A 16,142-nucleotide genomic window follows, 5' to 3' on the forward strand; every position below is an offset into this window, starting at 1 on the left:
ATTTTGAAATTTGCATTCTGAAAATGTCTTTATTTGATCTTTTCTCTTTTTTCCTAGTTTACTTGGGTATTCATTAAGTTCTAGTGTCAAGAAGTCTAAAGTTGTTTGATTCCTGATCTTTTGCATGTGGTCCATGTTTTCCACTAGAAACTTGTACAGAGTGGTCACCAAGTCTGGAAACATGGGAAAATATCTAGAAATGGTTTACTGATCTTATATTATAACACATGACAAAGTAATAGTGTATATATATTTTCATACTCTATGGATACTAGAATTTTCTCTATGTTCCAGTGTTCTGAAATTTCATGATGATGGGCCTTGCATGGATTGTTTTTTTTTCATTCATGTTGGGCACTCATACAGCTCCTTCAATTTTAAAGACTCAAGTAATTCATTTCTAGGAAATTCTCTTATATTGATTACTTTGCTGATTTCTTCTCTTCTGTTTTCTTTACCTTCTCTTTTTTTGGAATTTCTACTATTTATATATTGGGATTCCTGAATGTATTTGTTATCTTTTCTCTACTTCAATCCATTTTTATTATTTAGTTCTACTCTCTGGGAAGTATATATATTTAAGTACTCTACTTTGGAATATCCTTGATCCAAAGGAGAATATACAAAACGATTGGCACTAGAATTGTCTGTGTTCCATCCTAGAGAAAGGAATGTTGACTATTGAGAGTAAGATCATGTGCCATGCAAGAATTAGCTCTATTTGATTATAGCCAGAATGTAGTGGTAGATTTGGTTATTGCATCACTTTATCTCCTGTATTACAGCTTCAAAATCATAGGAAACAGGTCTACTATGTTCATCAGGAAGAGCTGAGATTAAAAATAGTAACAACCCTTTAATTTGAATTAAAATTACCCATTGGTGGATTATCTACAACAAATTTTAAACGGAAATACTTCTAAGCTGCCTTTCATCAGATGTCCATACAAGAATGTAAATACAGTTAATTCCAGCCTGAGCAAAATTTAAATAGGAAGGCAAATCTTTTGAAAAGAATTTCATGTGGTGGGGGATGGGGGGAAGCTAAGATGTTGGATTAGCAGGAGGACCTTAGGCTTGCCTGGTCCCTCAAACACAGCTAGATAAATGTCAAATCATTCTGAATACCCAAGAAATTGATCTGAGGACTGACAGAACAAACTGCACAACTGGAGGGAAAGAAGAGGCCACTTTGTGGAAGGTAGGAAGTGCGGGGATGTGGTTTGGGGGAGAAATGGATTGCGGATGCTGTGGAGGGGAAGAAGCCCTGGTCATGGAGAAAGGTGAGTGAGAGAAGAGCGCACAGGGAAATGCACAAGGAGAATACTTCCCCAAAGCCATTACCTGGGAAAATGAGGGGGGCTGATTTTCATGAGTTTTTGCAACCAGTGGGGCTCAAAGACTAGAGTTTTAGAGGTCCACAGTGTGGCTGGTGTGGAGCCCTAAGGGTGCTACAGTGCTCCTGTGGAGAAGGCAGCCAGGAAACCTGGGGGCAGACGGTGTGATCTGAGGATTGCCTGAGACACACGGGGAGAGAAGGTTTCCCCTTCTTGGAGCACATCTAAAGAGGTGACATTGCCTCTCTGGGGATGAAAGTGCCAGTGGGTGCCATTTTTCTCCCCTGCCCCTCAGCATAGGCGCAGAGACACCTGCTGAGGGCGGCTAACCTGGACACTGGCTCGTTAGTGTGTGTTCTCTGCTCCTGTGCTCTGGTGTGACTGCTCTTCTGGGTCAAACCTACATCAATCCCAGCACAGCAAGACCCTCCCCCAGAAGACCAGTGCAGGTCCCCGCCACACCAGGTCCTTAAGGTTTGGAATTTTAAAATTCAGCCAGCTTGGCAGTGATAGAACCCATAGTGCACTGCACTGCTCCAGGTGGGCAAGCAACCTGGACACAGACAGTGTGAGCCCCACTGGTTGCAAAACAGACAGTGTGAGCCCCACTGGTTGCAAAAACTCATGAAAATCAGCCCCCCTCATTTTCCCAGGTAATGGCTTTGGGCAAGTATTCTCCATGTGCATTTCCCTGTGCGCTCTTCTCTCACTCACCTTTCTCCATGACCAGGGCTTCTTCCCCTCCACAGCATCCGCAATCCATTTCTCCCCCAAACCACATCCCCGCACTTCCTACCTTCCATAAAGTGGCCTCTTCTTTCCCTCCAGTTGTGCAGTTTGTTCTGTCAGTCCTCAGATCAATTTCTTGGGTATTCAGAATGATTTGACATTTATCTAGCTGTGTTTGAGGGACCAGGCAAGCCTAAGGTCCTCCTGCTAATCCAACATCTTAGCTTCCCCCCATCCCCCACCACATGAAATTCTTTTCAAAAGATTTGCCTTCCTATTTAAATTTTGCTCAGGCTGGAATTAACTGTATTTACATTCTTGTATGGACATCTGATGAAAGGCAGCTTAGAAGTATTTCCGTTTAAAATTTGTTGTAGATAATCCACCAATGGGTAATTTTAATTCAAATTAAAGGGTTGTTACTATTTTTAATCTCAGCTCTTCCTGATGAACATAGTAGACCTGTTTCCTATGATTTTGAAGCTGTAATGTAGGACATAAAGTGATGCAGTGACCTAACAAACACCCGGGACTCAGAGGGGAAATTGTTCAGTCTTCTGGGAGGGCTTCCCAGCAGCAAGCAGGAATTCCCCTCTCCAGGGACAAAGGAGCTGGCTGGCACCACTTCCCCCCCTTGCCCCTCAGCATAAACTAACTTCAGTAAACAGCACAGCACCAACACTGGCTGCCTAACCTGCTTATACCAAGTACCCCCCCCCCCCACCATGCTCCACTGGTACTGCCTTTCTCAGGCAAGTGTGCCAAAGAACCAGTGCAGTGGGCCCCTCCCCCAGAAGACCAGCACAAAGTCCTTCATGCACCATATCTACTGACCATAGAGTTCTTCAAAGCTTCAGTTCTAGTGGAAATAGCATCAGGTTTCTTAACAAGCAGACCAGAGCACACCTAGTTAAATCACACCATACTCTGGCCAAGGTCCAAACACTCCCCACTGCAGGCAAGGAGAAACTCGGCAGACCACTGACCTGAGAGATAGAGCAACCAAAACACAGCAGCAGAGTGCAACCAAAGCACACCAGAGATACTTCCTGAAGCGCCAGGCCCTGGACATTATATGACCTCTTCTTTATAAGGCCATTACTCTCAGAAGCAGGAAACATAACAGGCTTTCCTAACACACAGAAGAAAACAGTGACCTAGACAAAATGCCAAGATGGAGGAATTCATCCCCAAAGAAAGAACAAGATAAGGTCATGGCCAAGGATCTAATTGAAACAGATAAAAGTCTGATCCTGAATTTAAAGCAACAGTCATAAGGATAGTAGCTGGGCTTGAGAAAAGCATAGAAGAATCAGGGAGACCCTTACTGCAGAGATGAAAGAGCTAAAAAAAAATCAGGCTGAAATAAAAATGTGATAACCAAGATTCGAAACCAACTGGATGTAATGACCTAAAGGATGGAAGAAGCAGAGGAAGGAATAAGTGATATAGACAATAGAATTATGGAAAATAATGAAGCTGAACAAAAGAGGGAAAGAAAAATCTTAGATCACAGAAGTAGACTTAGGGAACTCAGTGACTCCAAAAAGTGTAATAACATTCATATCATAGGAGTCCCAGAAAAAGAAGAGAGAGAAAAAGGGGCAGAAAGTTTGCTTGAGGAAATTATAGCTGAAAACTTCCCTAATCTGGGGAAGGAAACAGACATCCAAATCCCGGAGGCACCGAGAACTCCCATCAAAATCAACAAAAGCAGGCCAACACCAAGACATAGTGTAGTTAAATTTGCAAAATATAGAAATAAAGAAAAAATCCTGAAAGCATCAAGACGTAAGTGAAAACCAATAAAGTTAGCAGCAGATCTTTCTACAGAAACTTGGCAGGCCAGAAGAGAGGGGCATGATATATTCAACATGCTGAATGGGAAAAATCTGCAGTCAAGAATAATCTATCCAGCAAGGCTGTCATTCAGAATAGAAGGAAAGATAAAGAGTTTCCCACACAACAAAAGCTAAAGGAGTTTGTGACCACTAAACCAGCCCTGCAAGAAATATTAAAGGGGACTCTTCTAGTGGGAAAGAAAGACCAAAAGCAACAAAGGCTAGAAAGGAACAGAGAAGATCTCCAGAAACAATGACAAAACAAGGAATAAAGTGGCACCAAATTCATATCTATCAATAATTACTCTGAATGTAAGTGGATTAAATGCTCCAATCAAAAGACATAGGGTGTCAGAATGGATAAAAAAAACATGACCCATCTGTATGTTGCCTACAAGAGACTCCTTTTATATTTATTTTTTATTTTTAAAAGATTTTATTTTTAAGTAATCTCTACACCCCACATGGGCTCGAACTTACAGCTCTGAGATCAGGAATTGCATGTTCTACCAATTGAGTCGCCAGGTGCCCCAAGAGACTCATTTTAGACCCAAAGATACCTGCAGATTGGAAGTGAGCAGATGGAAAAACATTTATCATGCAAAAGCACATCAAAAGAAGGCCAGAGGAGCCATACTTATATCAGACAAACTAGATTTTACTTATTTATTTTAACTAAAATTTTTTTAAAAAAGATTTATTTATTTATTTTAGAGAGAGTGAGAGCATGAGTAGGAGGAACAGAGGGAGAGAGAGAGAGAATCCCAAGCAGACTCCACCCTGAGCGCAGAGCCCGATGTGGGGCTTGATCCCAAGACCCTGAGATCACAACCTGAGCTGAAACTAAGAGTCAGATGCTCAACCAACTGCACCACCCAGGCACCCCCAGACAGACTTGATTTTAAACCAAAGACTGTAACAAGAGATGAAGAAGGGCATTACATCATAATTAAGGGGTCTGTCCAACAAGAAGATCTAACAATTGTGGATATTTATGCTCCCAACTTGGGAGGACCCAAATATATAAAACAATTAATAACAAACATAAAGGAACTCATAATAATACAATAATAGTAGGGGACTTAACATCCCACTTACATCAATAGACAGATCATTTAAATAGAAAATCAACAAGGGAACAATGGCTTTTAATGACACACTGGACCAGATGGCCTTAACAGATATATTCATTCAGAACATATCATCCTAAAGGGCAGAATACATATTCTTTTTAAGTGCACATGGGGCATTCTCCAGAAGAGATCACATACTAGGTCACAAATCAGGGCTCAACAAGTACAAAAAGATTGAGATCGTATCATTCATGCATATTTTCCAACCACAACACTATGAAACTTGAAGTGATCCACAAGAAAAAAATCTAGAAAGACCACAAATACATGGAGGTTAAAGAAGATCCTACTAAAGGATGGATGGGTCAACCAGGAAATTAAAGAAAAAATTAAAAAAAAAAAACGTGGAAGCAAATGAAAATGAAAACACAATGGTCCAAAACCTTTGATGTAGCAAAAGTGGTCCTAGGAGGGAAGTATATAGCAATACAGGCCAACTTGAAGAAGCAAGAAAAATCTCAAGCAACCTAACCTTATACTTAAAGAAGCTAGAAAAAGAACAACAAATGAAGCCTAAGGCCAGCAGAAGAAGAGAAATAATAAAGATTAGGGCAGAAATAAATGATATAGAAACAAACAAACAAACAAAAAAAGCCCAGTAGAACAGTTCAATGAAACCAGGAGCTGGTTCTTTGAAATAATTAAGAAAATGGATAAATCCATCACCAGACTTATCCAAAAGAAGAGAAAGGAACCAATAAATAAAAGCACGAATGAGAGAGGAGAAATAACAACCAAAACCACAGAAATACAAACAATTATAAGAGAATATTATGAAAAAATTGTATGTCAGTAAATTGGACAATTTGGAAGAAATGGGTAAGTTCCTAGAAACATATAAACTACCAAAATTGAAATAGGGAGAAATAGAAAAATTGAACAGACTGATAACCAGCAAAGAAATTGAATCAGTAATCAAAAATCTTCCAACAAACAAAAGTCCAGGGCCAGATGACTTCACAGGGGAATTCTACCAAACATTGAAAGAAAACTTAATACCTATTCTTCTCAAACTATTTCAAAGAATAGAAATGGAAGGAAAACTTCCAAACTCATTCTATGAGGTCAGCATTACCCTGATTCCAAAACCAGAAAAAGACTCCACTAAAAAAGAGATCTACAGGCCAATATCCCTGATGAACATGGATGTAAAAATTCTCAACAAAATACTAGTAAATTGAATCCAACACTAAATTAAAAGAATCATTCACCACGATCAAGTGGGATTTATTCCTGGGTTGTAACGGTGGTTCAGTATTTGCAAGTCAATCAACATGATACACCACATTAATAAGAGAAAGGATAAGAACCATGTGATCTTCTCAATAGATACAGAAAAAACATTTGACAAAGTACAGCATCCATTCTTGAGAGAAGTCCTCAACAAAGTAGGGGTAGAGGCAACACACCTCAACATAATAAAGACCATATACGAAAAACCCACAGCTAATATCATCCTCAGTAGGGAAAAACTGAGAGCTTTTCCTATATGGTCAGGAACAAGATAGGTATGTACATTCTTATCACTGTTATTTAATCTAACCACTTCTTTCACTGGAAGTCCTAGCTTCAGCCTCCGGACAATAAAAAGAAATAAAAGACATCCAAATCGGCAAGGAAGAAAGTCAAACATTCACTCTTTACAGATAACATGATACTCTATGTAGAAAACCTGAAAGACTCCACCAAAAAATTGCTAGAACTGATACACGAATTCAGTAAAGTCTCAGGATATAAAATCAACATTCAGAAATCTGTTGCATTTCTATACACAAATAATGAAGCAGCAGAAAGAAAAATCGAGAAATCGATCCCATTTACAATTATACCAAAAACCATAAGATACCTAGGATTAAACTTAATGAACTTTGAAAACTGTAAAACACTTTTAAGACAGAAATCAAAGATGACACAAAGAAATGGAAAAACATTCCACTTCTCATGGATTGGAAGAACAAATATTGTTAAAATGTCTATCCTACCCAAAGAAATCTATACATTTAATATAATCCCTATCAAAATACCACCAGCATTTTTCACAGAGCTAGAACAAACAATCCTAAAATTTGTATGGAATCACAAAAGACCCCGAATAGTCAAAGAAATCTTGAAAAAGAGAAGTAGAACTGGGGGCATCACAATTTTGGACTTGAAGTTATATTAAAAAGCTATAGGGATCAAGACAGTGTGGTACTGGCTCCAAAACAGACATAGATCAATGGAACAGAATAGAAAACCCAGAAACCCAGAAATAGAAAACCCACAACTGGATGGTCAACAAATCTTTGACAAAGCAGGAAAGAAAATCCAATGAAAAAAAGATAGTCTCTTCAACAAATGGTGTTGGGAAAACTGGACAGCCACATGCAAAAGAATGAAACTGGACCACCTTCTTACACCATACACAAAAATAAATTAAAAATGGATGAAAAACTTAAAAAGTGAGACAGGAAACCATCAAAATCCTAGAGGAGAACATAGTCACCTCTTCGACATCGTCTGTAGCAACTTCTTTTTCTTTTTTTTAAAAAAGATTATTTATTTGAGAGAGAGAGAGAGAGCGAGAGCGAGAGCATGTGTGAATGGGAGGGGCAGAGGGGGAGGGAGAGAGAATCTCAAGCAGACTCTGTGCTGAGCATGGAACCGGATGTGGGGCTCGATCTCACAACCCTGAGATCACGACCTGAGCTGAAACCAAGAGTCAGATGCTCAACCTACAGTGCCACCAGGTGCCCCATATGATTTCATTTATATGTAGAATTTAAGAAACAAAACAGATGAACATAGGGGGAAAAAAAGAGAGGGAGACAAACCATAAGAGACTCTTAACCATAGAGAACAAACTGAGGGTTCCTGGTGGGAGGGGGAGGTGGGCAGGGGAATGGGTTAAATGGGTGATGGGCATTAAGGAAAGCACTTGTGATGAGCACTGGGTATTGTATGGAAGTGATGAATCACTAAATTCTACACCTGAAACTAATATTACACTGTATGTTAACTAAGTGGAATTTAAATAAAAACTTGAAAAAAACCCAAAAAGTAAAGAATTTCATGTGTTTTCACAGTGAATGTGAATGATTTTTGATGATTCTTTCTTTTGGATTTTCCATTCTCCATCACATTAGTTCCACTTGCATGGACATTCAGGAATAAAACATTTGTTCCGTTTCTAATGTTATAGTTTAATTTGAAAATTGTTTGATAGAAACTGTTTTCTGGGGCGCCTGGGTGGCTCAGTTGGTTAAGTGACTGCCTTCGGCTCAGGTCATGATCCTGGAGTCCCTGGATCGAGTCCCGCATCGGGCTCCCTGCTGGGCAGGGAGTCTGCTTCTCCCTCTGACCCTCCCCCCTCTCATTTGCTGTCTCTCTCATTCTCTCTCTCTCAAATAAATAAATAAAATCTTTAAAAAAAAAAAAAAAAAAAAAAAAAGAAACTGTTTTCTGTCTTGAGGCAGTTTCTGAGCTAATTGAACTATGGTGGGTGGGTTTTGTTCATCAAAAATAATGGTGAGACCAAATCAACACTAACCAAATAGATTTTGTTTATAACCTTGGGCGTAGTAAAATATCTGCTAATGAAATGGGTGAGGTATTATTCCTTTAAAGTCTTCCATTTAAGACTATGCAATCCTTTTTGTTTGAAAAAAATGAGAGGTGGCCTTTGGCACAAAAACATGATAGATAATACATCTGCCAGTCATGTTAAAGCATTATAATAGGACTTATAAAACCATATTTGAAAAACCTGCTCTAACACTTTTTTTCAGATTAGAAAGAGAGTATGTCTCCAAAAACAAGAAACTAAATGAAGAGATTGAGGAACAGAAGAAAGTAATTATAGACCTTTCAAAGAGACTCCAGTATAATGAAAAAAGTTGCAGTGAATTACAGGAAGAACTTGTAATGGTAAGGATAAAAAAGAAAACCCTATGGCAATTACTTTATTGGGTCAAATTTGATGTTTAACAGGTTTCCCCCCCCTCCCCCCACTACATGCCATGAGATAATAGCATGAAAGTAATTTTAGTGCCATTGATGTAAAATTTCAAAACCAGAGATGCTGATTACAACAAAGATGTATGTAGTAAAACCTCTCTTCTTTAGAAAAATTGGGAAAACCAATTGAATTAGTGAAAACTCAATTATAGACTATTTTAGAATTTATTCAGGGGTTTTCTTTCCTTCCTTCCTCTTTTTCTTTCTTTCTTTCTTTCTTTCTTTCCTTCTTTCCTTCCTTCTTTCTTTCTTTCTTTCTTTCTTTCTTTCTTTCTTTCTCTTTCTTTCTCTTTTCTTTTCTTTCTTTCTTGGTGCATTGTTACCTAGGTGAGAGGGAGATCAGGGTTTATAATCAATAGATCTAATGATTTCAAAGACTCCCTTTTGTAGTCATTTTGTACCTGATCATTTTGTTTCCATTCCCCAATCATCCAGCTTTCATACCATCACCACATTTGTCTTCCTGAGATATTGATCTGATCTTGTCATCCTCACTTTATTAAACAACCATCAATGTCTCCTTGTTGTTTTCAGAATGAAGTTCAGCTTCTTGCCATATAATCTAAGGCCCCTTTCTTTGTGGCTTCATGTTAATTCTTCCAGCTTCTTCTGTGTCTACTGTCCTCTCTCTTGCTTCAGCCCCCTAGGGTGCTCTTGGCTTCCTAAACACATTGTATATTTTCGTATCTTCTTGCTTTCATTCAGGCTGTTCATGTTTTTGACCCACATGGACTGAACTCCTTTTCTTTTGTTCCATTAGTAAACTCCTATGTATCCTGTAATGCCCCACTCTGACAGCTTGCAATCTGTGAAGCCTTCCATGATTCCCTCTTTCCCCACTCTCCCATCCTCCTAGTCAGAATTTTGCCTTTTCCCAACTTTGTGTTTCTTTTTAAAAAATTTTTTTAAAGATTTTATTTATTTATTTGAGAGCAGAGAGAGAGAGATAGCACAATTGGGGGAGAGGGGCAGAGGGAGAGGGAGAAGCAGACACCCCACTGAGCAGGGAGCCTGACATGGGGCTCAGTCCCAGGACCCTGAGATCATGACCTGAGCCAAAGGCAGACACCTAACTGATTGAGCCAACCAGTTGCCCCCCAACTTTGTGTTTCTTTCATACTCAGTTAGCATCTTCATCATAGTTTAGCATAACACTCACCCAAATCTGACGTGTATTATCTCTCCCAAGAGATTGAGAATGCATTGAGGTTAATGTAATTTATTGTACGTATGAAGATTCCACTATAGTGCTTGCCCCCATAAACATTCATTGGATGCATGTATTTGGTTGATGCAGCACACTGCTATTCTGAAGTTTGCTGGGAATCCCAAGAGGGAGGGCATGGCATCTAGAGTAACACCCCGTGTCTTCTTTGTCTTATCCCCACATGAATCCCTTCTGCAGAGACTTGGCTACTTCACTTTCAACTCTTAGTGATATCAGTTATTGAAGAAAACGAATATTTTTTCTCCTGTCAAAAAAAGATGGACACTCTGGGTTATATTAGGAAGTGGTGACCAAATCACTGCTGCCCAGATGGAGAGGTGGTGATGGGTTACAAATTAAACTCTATCCCTTTCAAATGATCTAATGTTATATGTGGTCTTCATCCAACCCAAGATACTCAATGTGTTCTGATTCAGGGACTGATATTATTGTTCACTGTTTGGTTGCATTTGTAGTTTGAGTATTTTGGATGTGGAGTTTTAGGAGATTTGGGCTCTCTGTTCATTGCCTGTCCACTCTTAGGTGCTGCCCTAAATTTCACGGGCTATCCTACCTCTTGACTCCTGGCTCAGGAGGTGAATCAGTGGTGGAGAAAAACATGTCAGAGCCATTGAGCTGAGTCACGGATTTGGTCTTCTTTCTTATAGACCCTGTATTTGGAAAGTTAGCCAGAGTTATAACTAAGAATGCACAGGGGAGACAGTCACCAATATAGGTTGCATGAATTCATCCTAATTTGGCCTTCTAGCATTCCAGTGACTAGATACAAATAAAAGAAGATTGGCTTAATTCACCATGGAGGGTACTGTGCTTGGTGATGAAAAAATTTCACTTGGTGCTAATAGGTTTTTCTTTTTCAACTTTTACGATTTGGCACATTGGTCTGACTGAAATAAGGCAAGTTGCAGCTCATGGGCAACCTCTGTTGGCTTGTTTGGGCCTCATCCTATGAAGCACTATTGTTCTGATCATAGTGTGGAAGATTGAAGACTAATTGTTTCTGCAAAGCTTGATGGATGTTGCAGATCCGTGAATAATAGTTCCTTGCTGAAGAGCTGATGATTCAGGTTGCACCTAAGTGTTCTACAGTTTTATATGCTTTAACCTAACTATACTTTCGTATTTTTCATGTCTCTTAAATCCATAGCTTTATGTCTTATTTTCTTCCATCTTTGTTTCTTTTGCTCCTCTTTTTTCCCCCCATTCCCTATAATGAGCTTTCTAACTTGTTCTGTTTTCTGATTAGAACTGTTGTTCTCTATCACTTTACCTGGCCATAATATGAAATTTAAGAATTATTTAATGAAATTTTATTTAATGAAAATACTGTTACTTTACATAGTAAGTACAGTGTTTTTCTTTTTTATAAAAAATTCATCTAGCACTTTTCCTAAATATATTTTTCTTGTACATATCCTTTATTGTTTTTTTTCCCAATAGATTAGTGGCTTTAGGGTGGTGGGAAAGTTTTTCAAAAATTTTTCTCAAAAGAGAAATCTGTCAAATTAAAAATTTGGAACCATAAAAAAATCGAGTTTTTCTAATTTTGTATCCTTAAAGCTGGCTATTATTATATTTGCTTTGAATTCATAATTGGTTTTGACTGAAGAGAAAATGACTTAGGAAGATTTTACCTTTTGCTTTTGGAAATGAAACTGTTTTAATGACATCTCATGATCCCATGTACTTCAGTGTGTATTTCCCACACTTATATGTCTTTTGAACATAATAGTTTAAGCATTTTATAGAATATAGTTGGGAAGCATAAATTACCTATGGATAATTTTTCTCTCCCTTTGAGGTAACAGCTTGTTTTCCAGTCTAGGTCATGTTCATGGTCATTATTCAAGTCTTAGTCTTTATTTTCTCTGTTGCATTGCAAGAGAAAATTAAAGCCACTTTCCTCTCTAGGTTTACTAGTGAGATCATGGGGTTATTAATAATATGCAAAGACTTCAGGAAGTTTTGAGACTTAAAAATAATAGTTGTATAACTTAGTATAACTAAGTGTGTAACTAAGCTTTTTAGAGCTGGAAGGGGTCAGGATACATGAAGTGTTAATAAACCAGTTGGAAAGTGATAGCTCCCCTGTTTTGGGAGATATAATACAAATATAGAACATAATTTTGGAAAGGTCCAAACTGAGTATGTTGAGTCCTTTGTTGGTATTTAAGAAATATAAACCCAGATGGCTTTTTAAAATTTTATTATATTTTTTGTGTGTGTGTGTGTCTGATCTTACAACCTGTAAAATTTTTTTTAAATTTTATTTTATTATGTTATGTTAATCACCATACATAACATCATTAGCTTTTGAGGTAGTGTTCCATGATTCATTGTTTGCGTAAACACCCAGTGCTCCATGCAGTACGTGCCCTCTTTAATACCCATCACCAGGCTAACCCACCCCCCCCACCCCCCTCCCCTCTAGAACCCTCAGTTTCTCAGAGTCCATAGTCTCTTATGGTTCGTCTCCCCCTCCGATTTCCCCCCTTCATTTTATTATATTTTAAAGATTTTATTTATTTATTTGAGAGAGAGAGAGGGAGGGAGAGAGCACAAGCATTGGGGTGGAGCAGAGGGAGAGGGAGAAGCGGGGGCTCGATCCCAGGACCCCGAGTTCATGACCTGAGCCGAAGGCAGACACTTAGCTGACTGAGCCACCCAGGTGCCCCCAGATGACTTTAATTTTACTTTTATATTAATGAAAAATCTCCTATTCAATGTATGGGTTTGAAAGATATGATTGGTAAATGAATGGCATGTTGTTATTATATTTAATGCCATAGAATTAATAGAATTTAAATAGAGGACATCTAAAGATTTAACAAAATTAGTTTTGTGTTCTGTCTTATACACTATCGAATTTGACTTTAAAAAGTTTTGATTAAAATTGAACTATTAATTTCACAATCTATGAATTTAATAATGATTTAATCAACTACTAAATAAAACTGACTTTCTAATTTAAGTTGCTTAGTGGTTATGCTTATTAAAGTCCATCAGAGGCTCAACATATCCAGTTGGGTCTTTTAGTCATTACTGTGAGTATTTATATTTGCTTCTCTCGAAGCAGGGGAGCTATCATTTTAAAATTGGTATTATTAGGATTTGCTTTGTGCTTTCTACAATGAAATTTTTTTAAGTCCATCATTTCTTGAGATTTGTTTTTCTGCCACTCAGTAATATTTAGTTACAGCTCTAGGAGAGACCATATATTGAAAAGGGAATTCTAGTTCTCATGAGGTTTTGTTCAAAGAATATTTTATTCTCTAAAGAACTTGTGATTGAAAATGGTCAAGTGTATGTTTTTTCCCTATACTTTGGGGGTTTAAATGATTATATAATACAATGATTGCTAGCATTAGATAAGATTTTGGAAAGCACTTTGATTGCTATACTTTGTGGTAAAGTTAATGTTTCTTGATAATATTTTTGCTTCAAATGATCTGTTAGATTTGCTTTAGAATGACATGTCTCTGATTTTGCAGGAGGTATTCAAAACTTATAGGCTAATAAATATTCTATTCTGATTTTTTACTAAAAAATAATTGATTCCTCCAGAATAGGAGTAGTATTTGTATATGAACATTGTTTTTGCTAATATAAAAATCACTTTCTGTCTTTCTTAGTGGCCCTTAAAAATTTATAACTATTAAATAGTACTCACCAAGTGTGTATATGTGTATCTGTGTGTTTAAATGGTCATTATATGGCTGGCTTTCTAAATTTATAATGTGGGCATAAGTCTTTTTCAGTAAGCTTTTTGAAATTTATTTTTTTCCTTTTTTTGAAATTTATTCTTATATAAATGATTAAGTTTTGAATATTCAATCTCATCTTTGACCTGGAAAAAAATAAAATGTGTGTGTGTGTGTGTGTGAAAGAGAGAGACAGAGACAGAGAGAGAAATAGAGAAAGAGATGTTTATCTGTCAAGGTCCATATTCAGACTGGAGAGTAGCATCTATAGAAAAATAAACTAATTGTAAAGCCACGTAAAGGAGGATGGCATTTCATCTTATGATATAAGCAGTTGGGACCACAGAATACTGACATCCATGGAAGGAGCATAGGCAAGCAAAACAAGGAGGGAAAGAAATAGTAAACTTTTATGAAGAAGTAAGAGATACTAGTTATCATTAATAGGATTGAGGGAAACTGCAGATAGGGATGACCATGAAAGCTGACCAGATCAAATTCAGTTCAGCCGAGCAGACTCCTTGTGTCCTACAAATGCACTGAGTATGTAATGGTTTTTAGGTGGAAGATATGATGAAAAGGTGAGACCAAGTATGTGATGCTGATTATAGGTTCTGATGCTCCCCCATTTTTACTCAGAATTCCTTCATAATGGCTTAAAATATATTTGAATCAAAGATTTTAAAGCTTACTTGAGTTAAAAAATGTTCAGAAATTATAAGGATTATGTATCACTGCTACAAAAGTTCAACCTATGTTTAAAGTGCAAATTTCATTTAAAAAACTTACTGATTAAATAAAAGTATTTATTTTTTTACTTATTTGTTTTTTCTACTCTTTTTAACCTTATTAGCAGTGTCCCTTAACTACTTTTACTGTTATTTAGGGCTTGAGTCAACTTTCTCCACTGCAGATCAGCAGCGCCCATTTGCCAATTTCTAGATAGGAATATTTGCATAATCTTTTTATATATTTTTTCAAGAGCTGGTTTTAGAAATTTTTATTTACATGCATATCCATTTGTGATATTCATGCATGGTTAGTAAAAAAGTGAGGGATGTGTCTTTGTAGGGTCAAAGAAAGATATGAAAGAAACAAAGAGAAGACACATTAGATTAAGCCAGAAATTCATTCATTTTAGCAGTGTGTGAGATATGGTATACCAGGGTGGAAATATAATATAGGTCTTTGTCATCTCATTGTGCTTTCTGGTTGAAGGTATTTTATAAACAACCTTGACTCCTCTTAAAATACATTAAGGTCTGTCAGTCACACATTTTCCTGTATTTTCTTTGAATATTTTTATATTTTTAGTCCCCTGTCTACACTGGTTGTAGATTCATTATGACATCTAAAGTAGTCCTTGGTTCATGGCGAGTAATCAATAAATGTTAATCTAAACATCATCTGGTTACCCAACAGAGCATAAAGAGGCTTTTATTGCTAGGGTAAAAACTCTTCATGTGGATTATGTCCAAGGCAAAAAGAAGTGGGTCCTTTTATCCTACAGGTTTTTTTTTTTGAAAGATTTATTTATTTATTTTTATTTGGGGGGGGGGAGAGAGAGAGAGGATGAGTGGGGGAGGGGCAGGGGAGAGAGAGAGAGAGAATCTCTAGCAGACTCCCTGCTGAGCGCAGAGCCCAACTTGGGGCTCCGGGAATTCGACTCCAAGACCCTGAGATCATGACCTGAGCCAAAATCAAAAGTTGGTTGCCTAACCAATTGAGCCAGCCAGGCGCCCCTTATCCTATAGTTTTGCCTTTTAAACTTCTGTGGATGTTTAGAATTATAGAATTTCTTAAATCAACAATGTAACATTTAACCTAAACCTACTCTTTATGTCAGATGATAAAAAATGTTAATCAAAAATTAGAAACTTAGTATTTTGTTCTTGCTTGGCACTTTCTTTTCAACCCAACAGTTTGTTTACTTAGCAGATAAATTCTGTTTTCATTCTAGAATTTTTTTGCACATCAAAGAACTATTAAGAGAACTAACAGCTTTGGGAATAAAATTTAAATATGAGTGCAATCCACATTTCAGAAAAGTCCAATCACTTTTGCTATATGAATGAAGAGTGAAAGCTTCATTTATAAAGCCAAAACGATTTATTGGGAAGAAAAATTGTCAACTGTAAAACAATGACAGTTTTTCTTGTCAGTAGTTGGTTAATAAA

At 37.3% G+C, this 16,142-nt stretch overlaps 1 protein-coding gene across 1 annotated transcript in view; it reads left to right on the forward strand.

The window, feature by feature from the left end:
* The window catches only part of CCDC171 (coiled-coil domain containing 171), a 312,847-nt gene that overhangs the window by 82,509 nt on the left and 214,196 nt on the right, over positions 1-16,142 (forward strand). The window contains exon 9 of the mRNA XM_078061217.1: positions 8,808-8,946. Within this exon, the coding sequence (XP_077917343.1) occupies positions 8,808-8,946 (139 nt within the window). The remainder of the gene's footprint in view (positions 1-8,807; positions 8,947-16,142) is intronic.

The sequence above is a fragment of the Halichoerus grypus genome, chromosome 14 (genome assembly GCF_964656455.1).
Source record: "Halichoerus grypus chromosome 14, mHalGry1.hap1.1, whole genome shotgun sequence".
Classification (NCBI taxonomy): Eukaryota; Metazoa; Chordata; class Mammalia; order Carnivora; family Phocidae; genus Halichoerus; species Halichoerus grypus.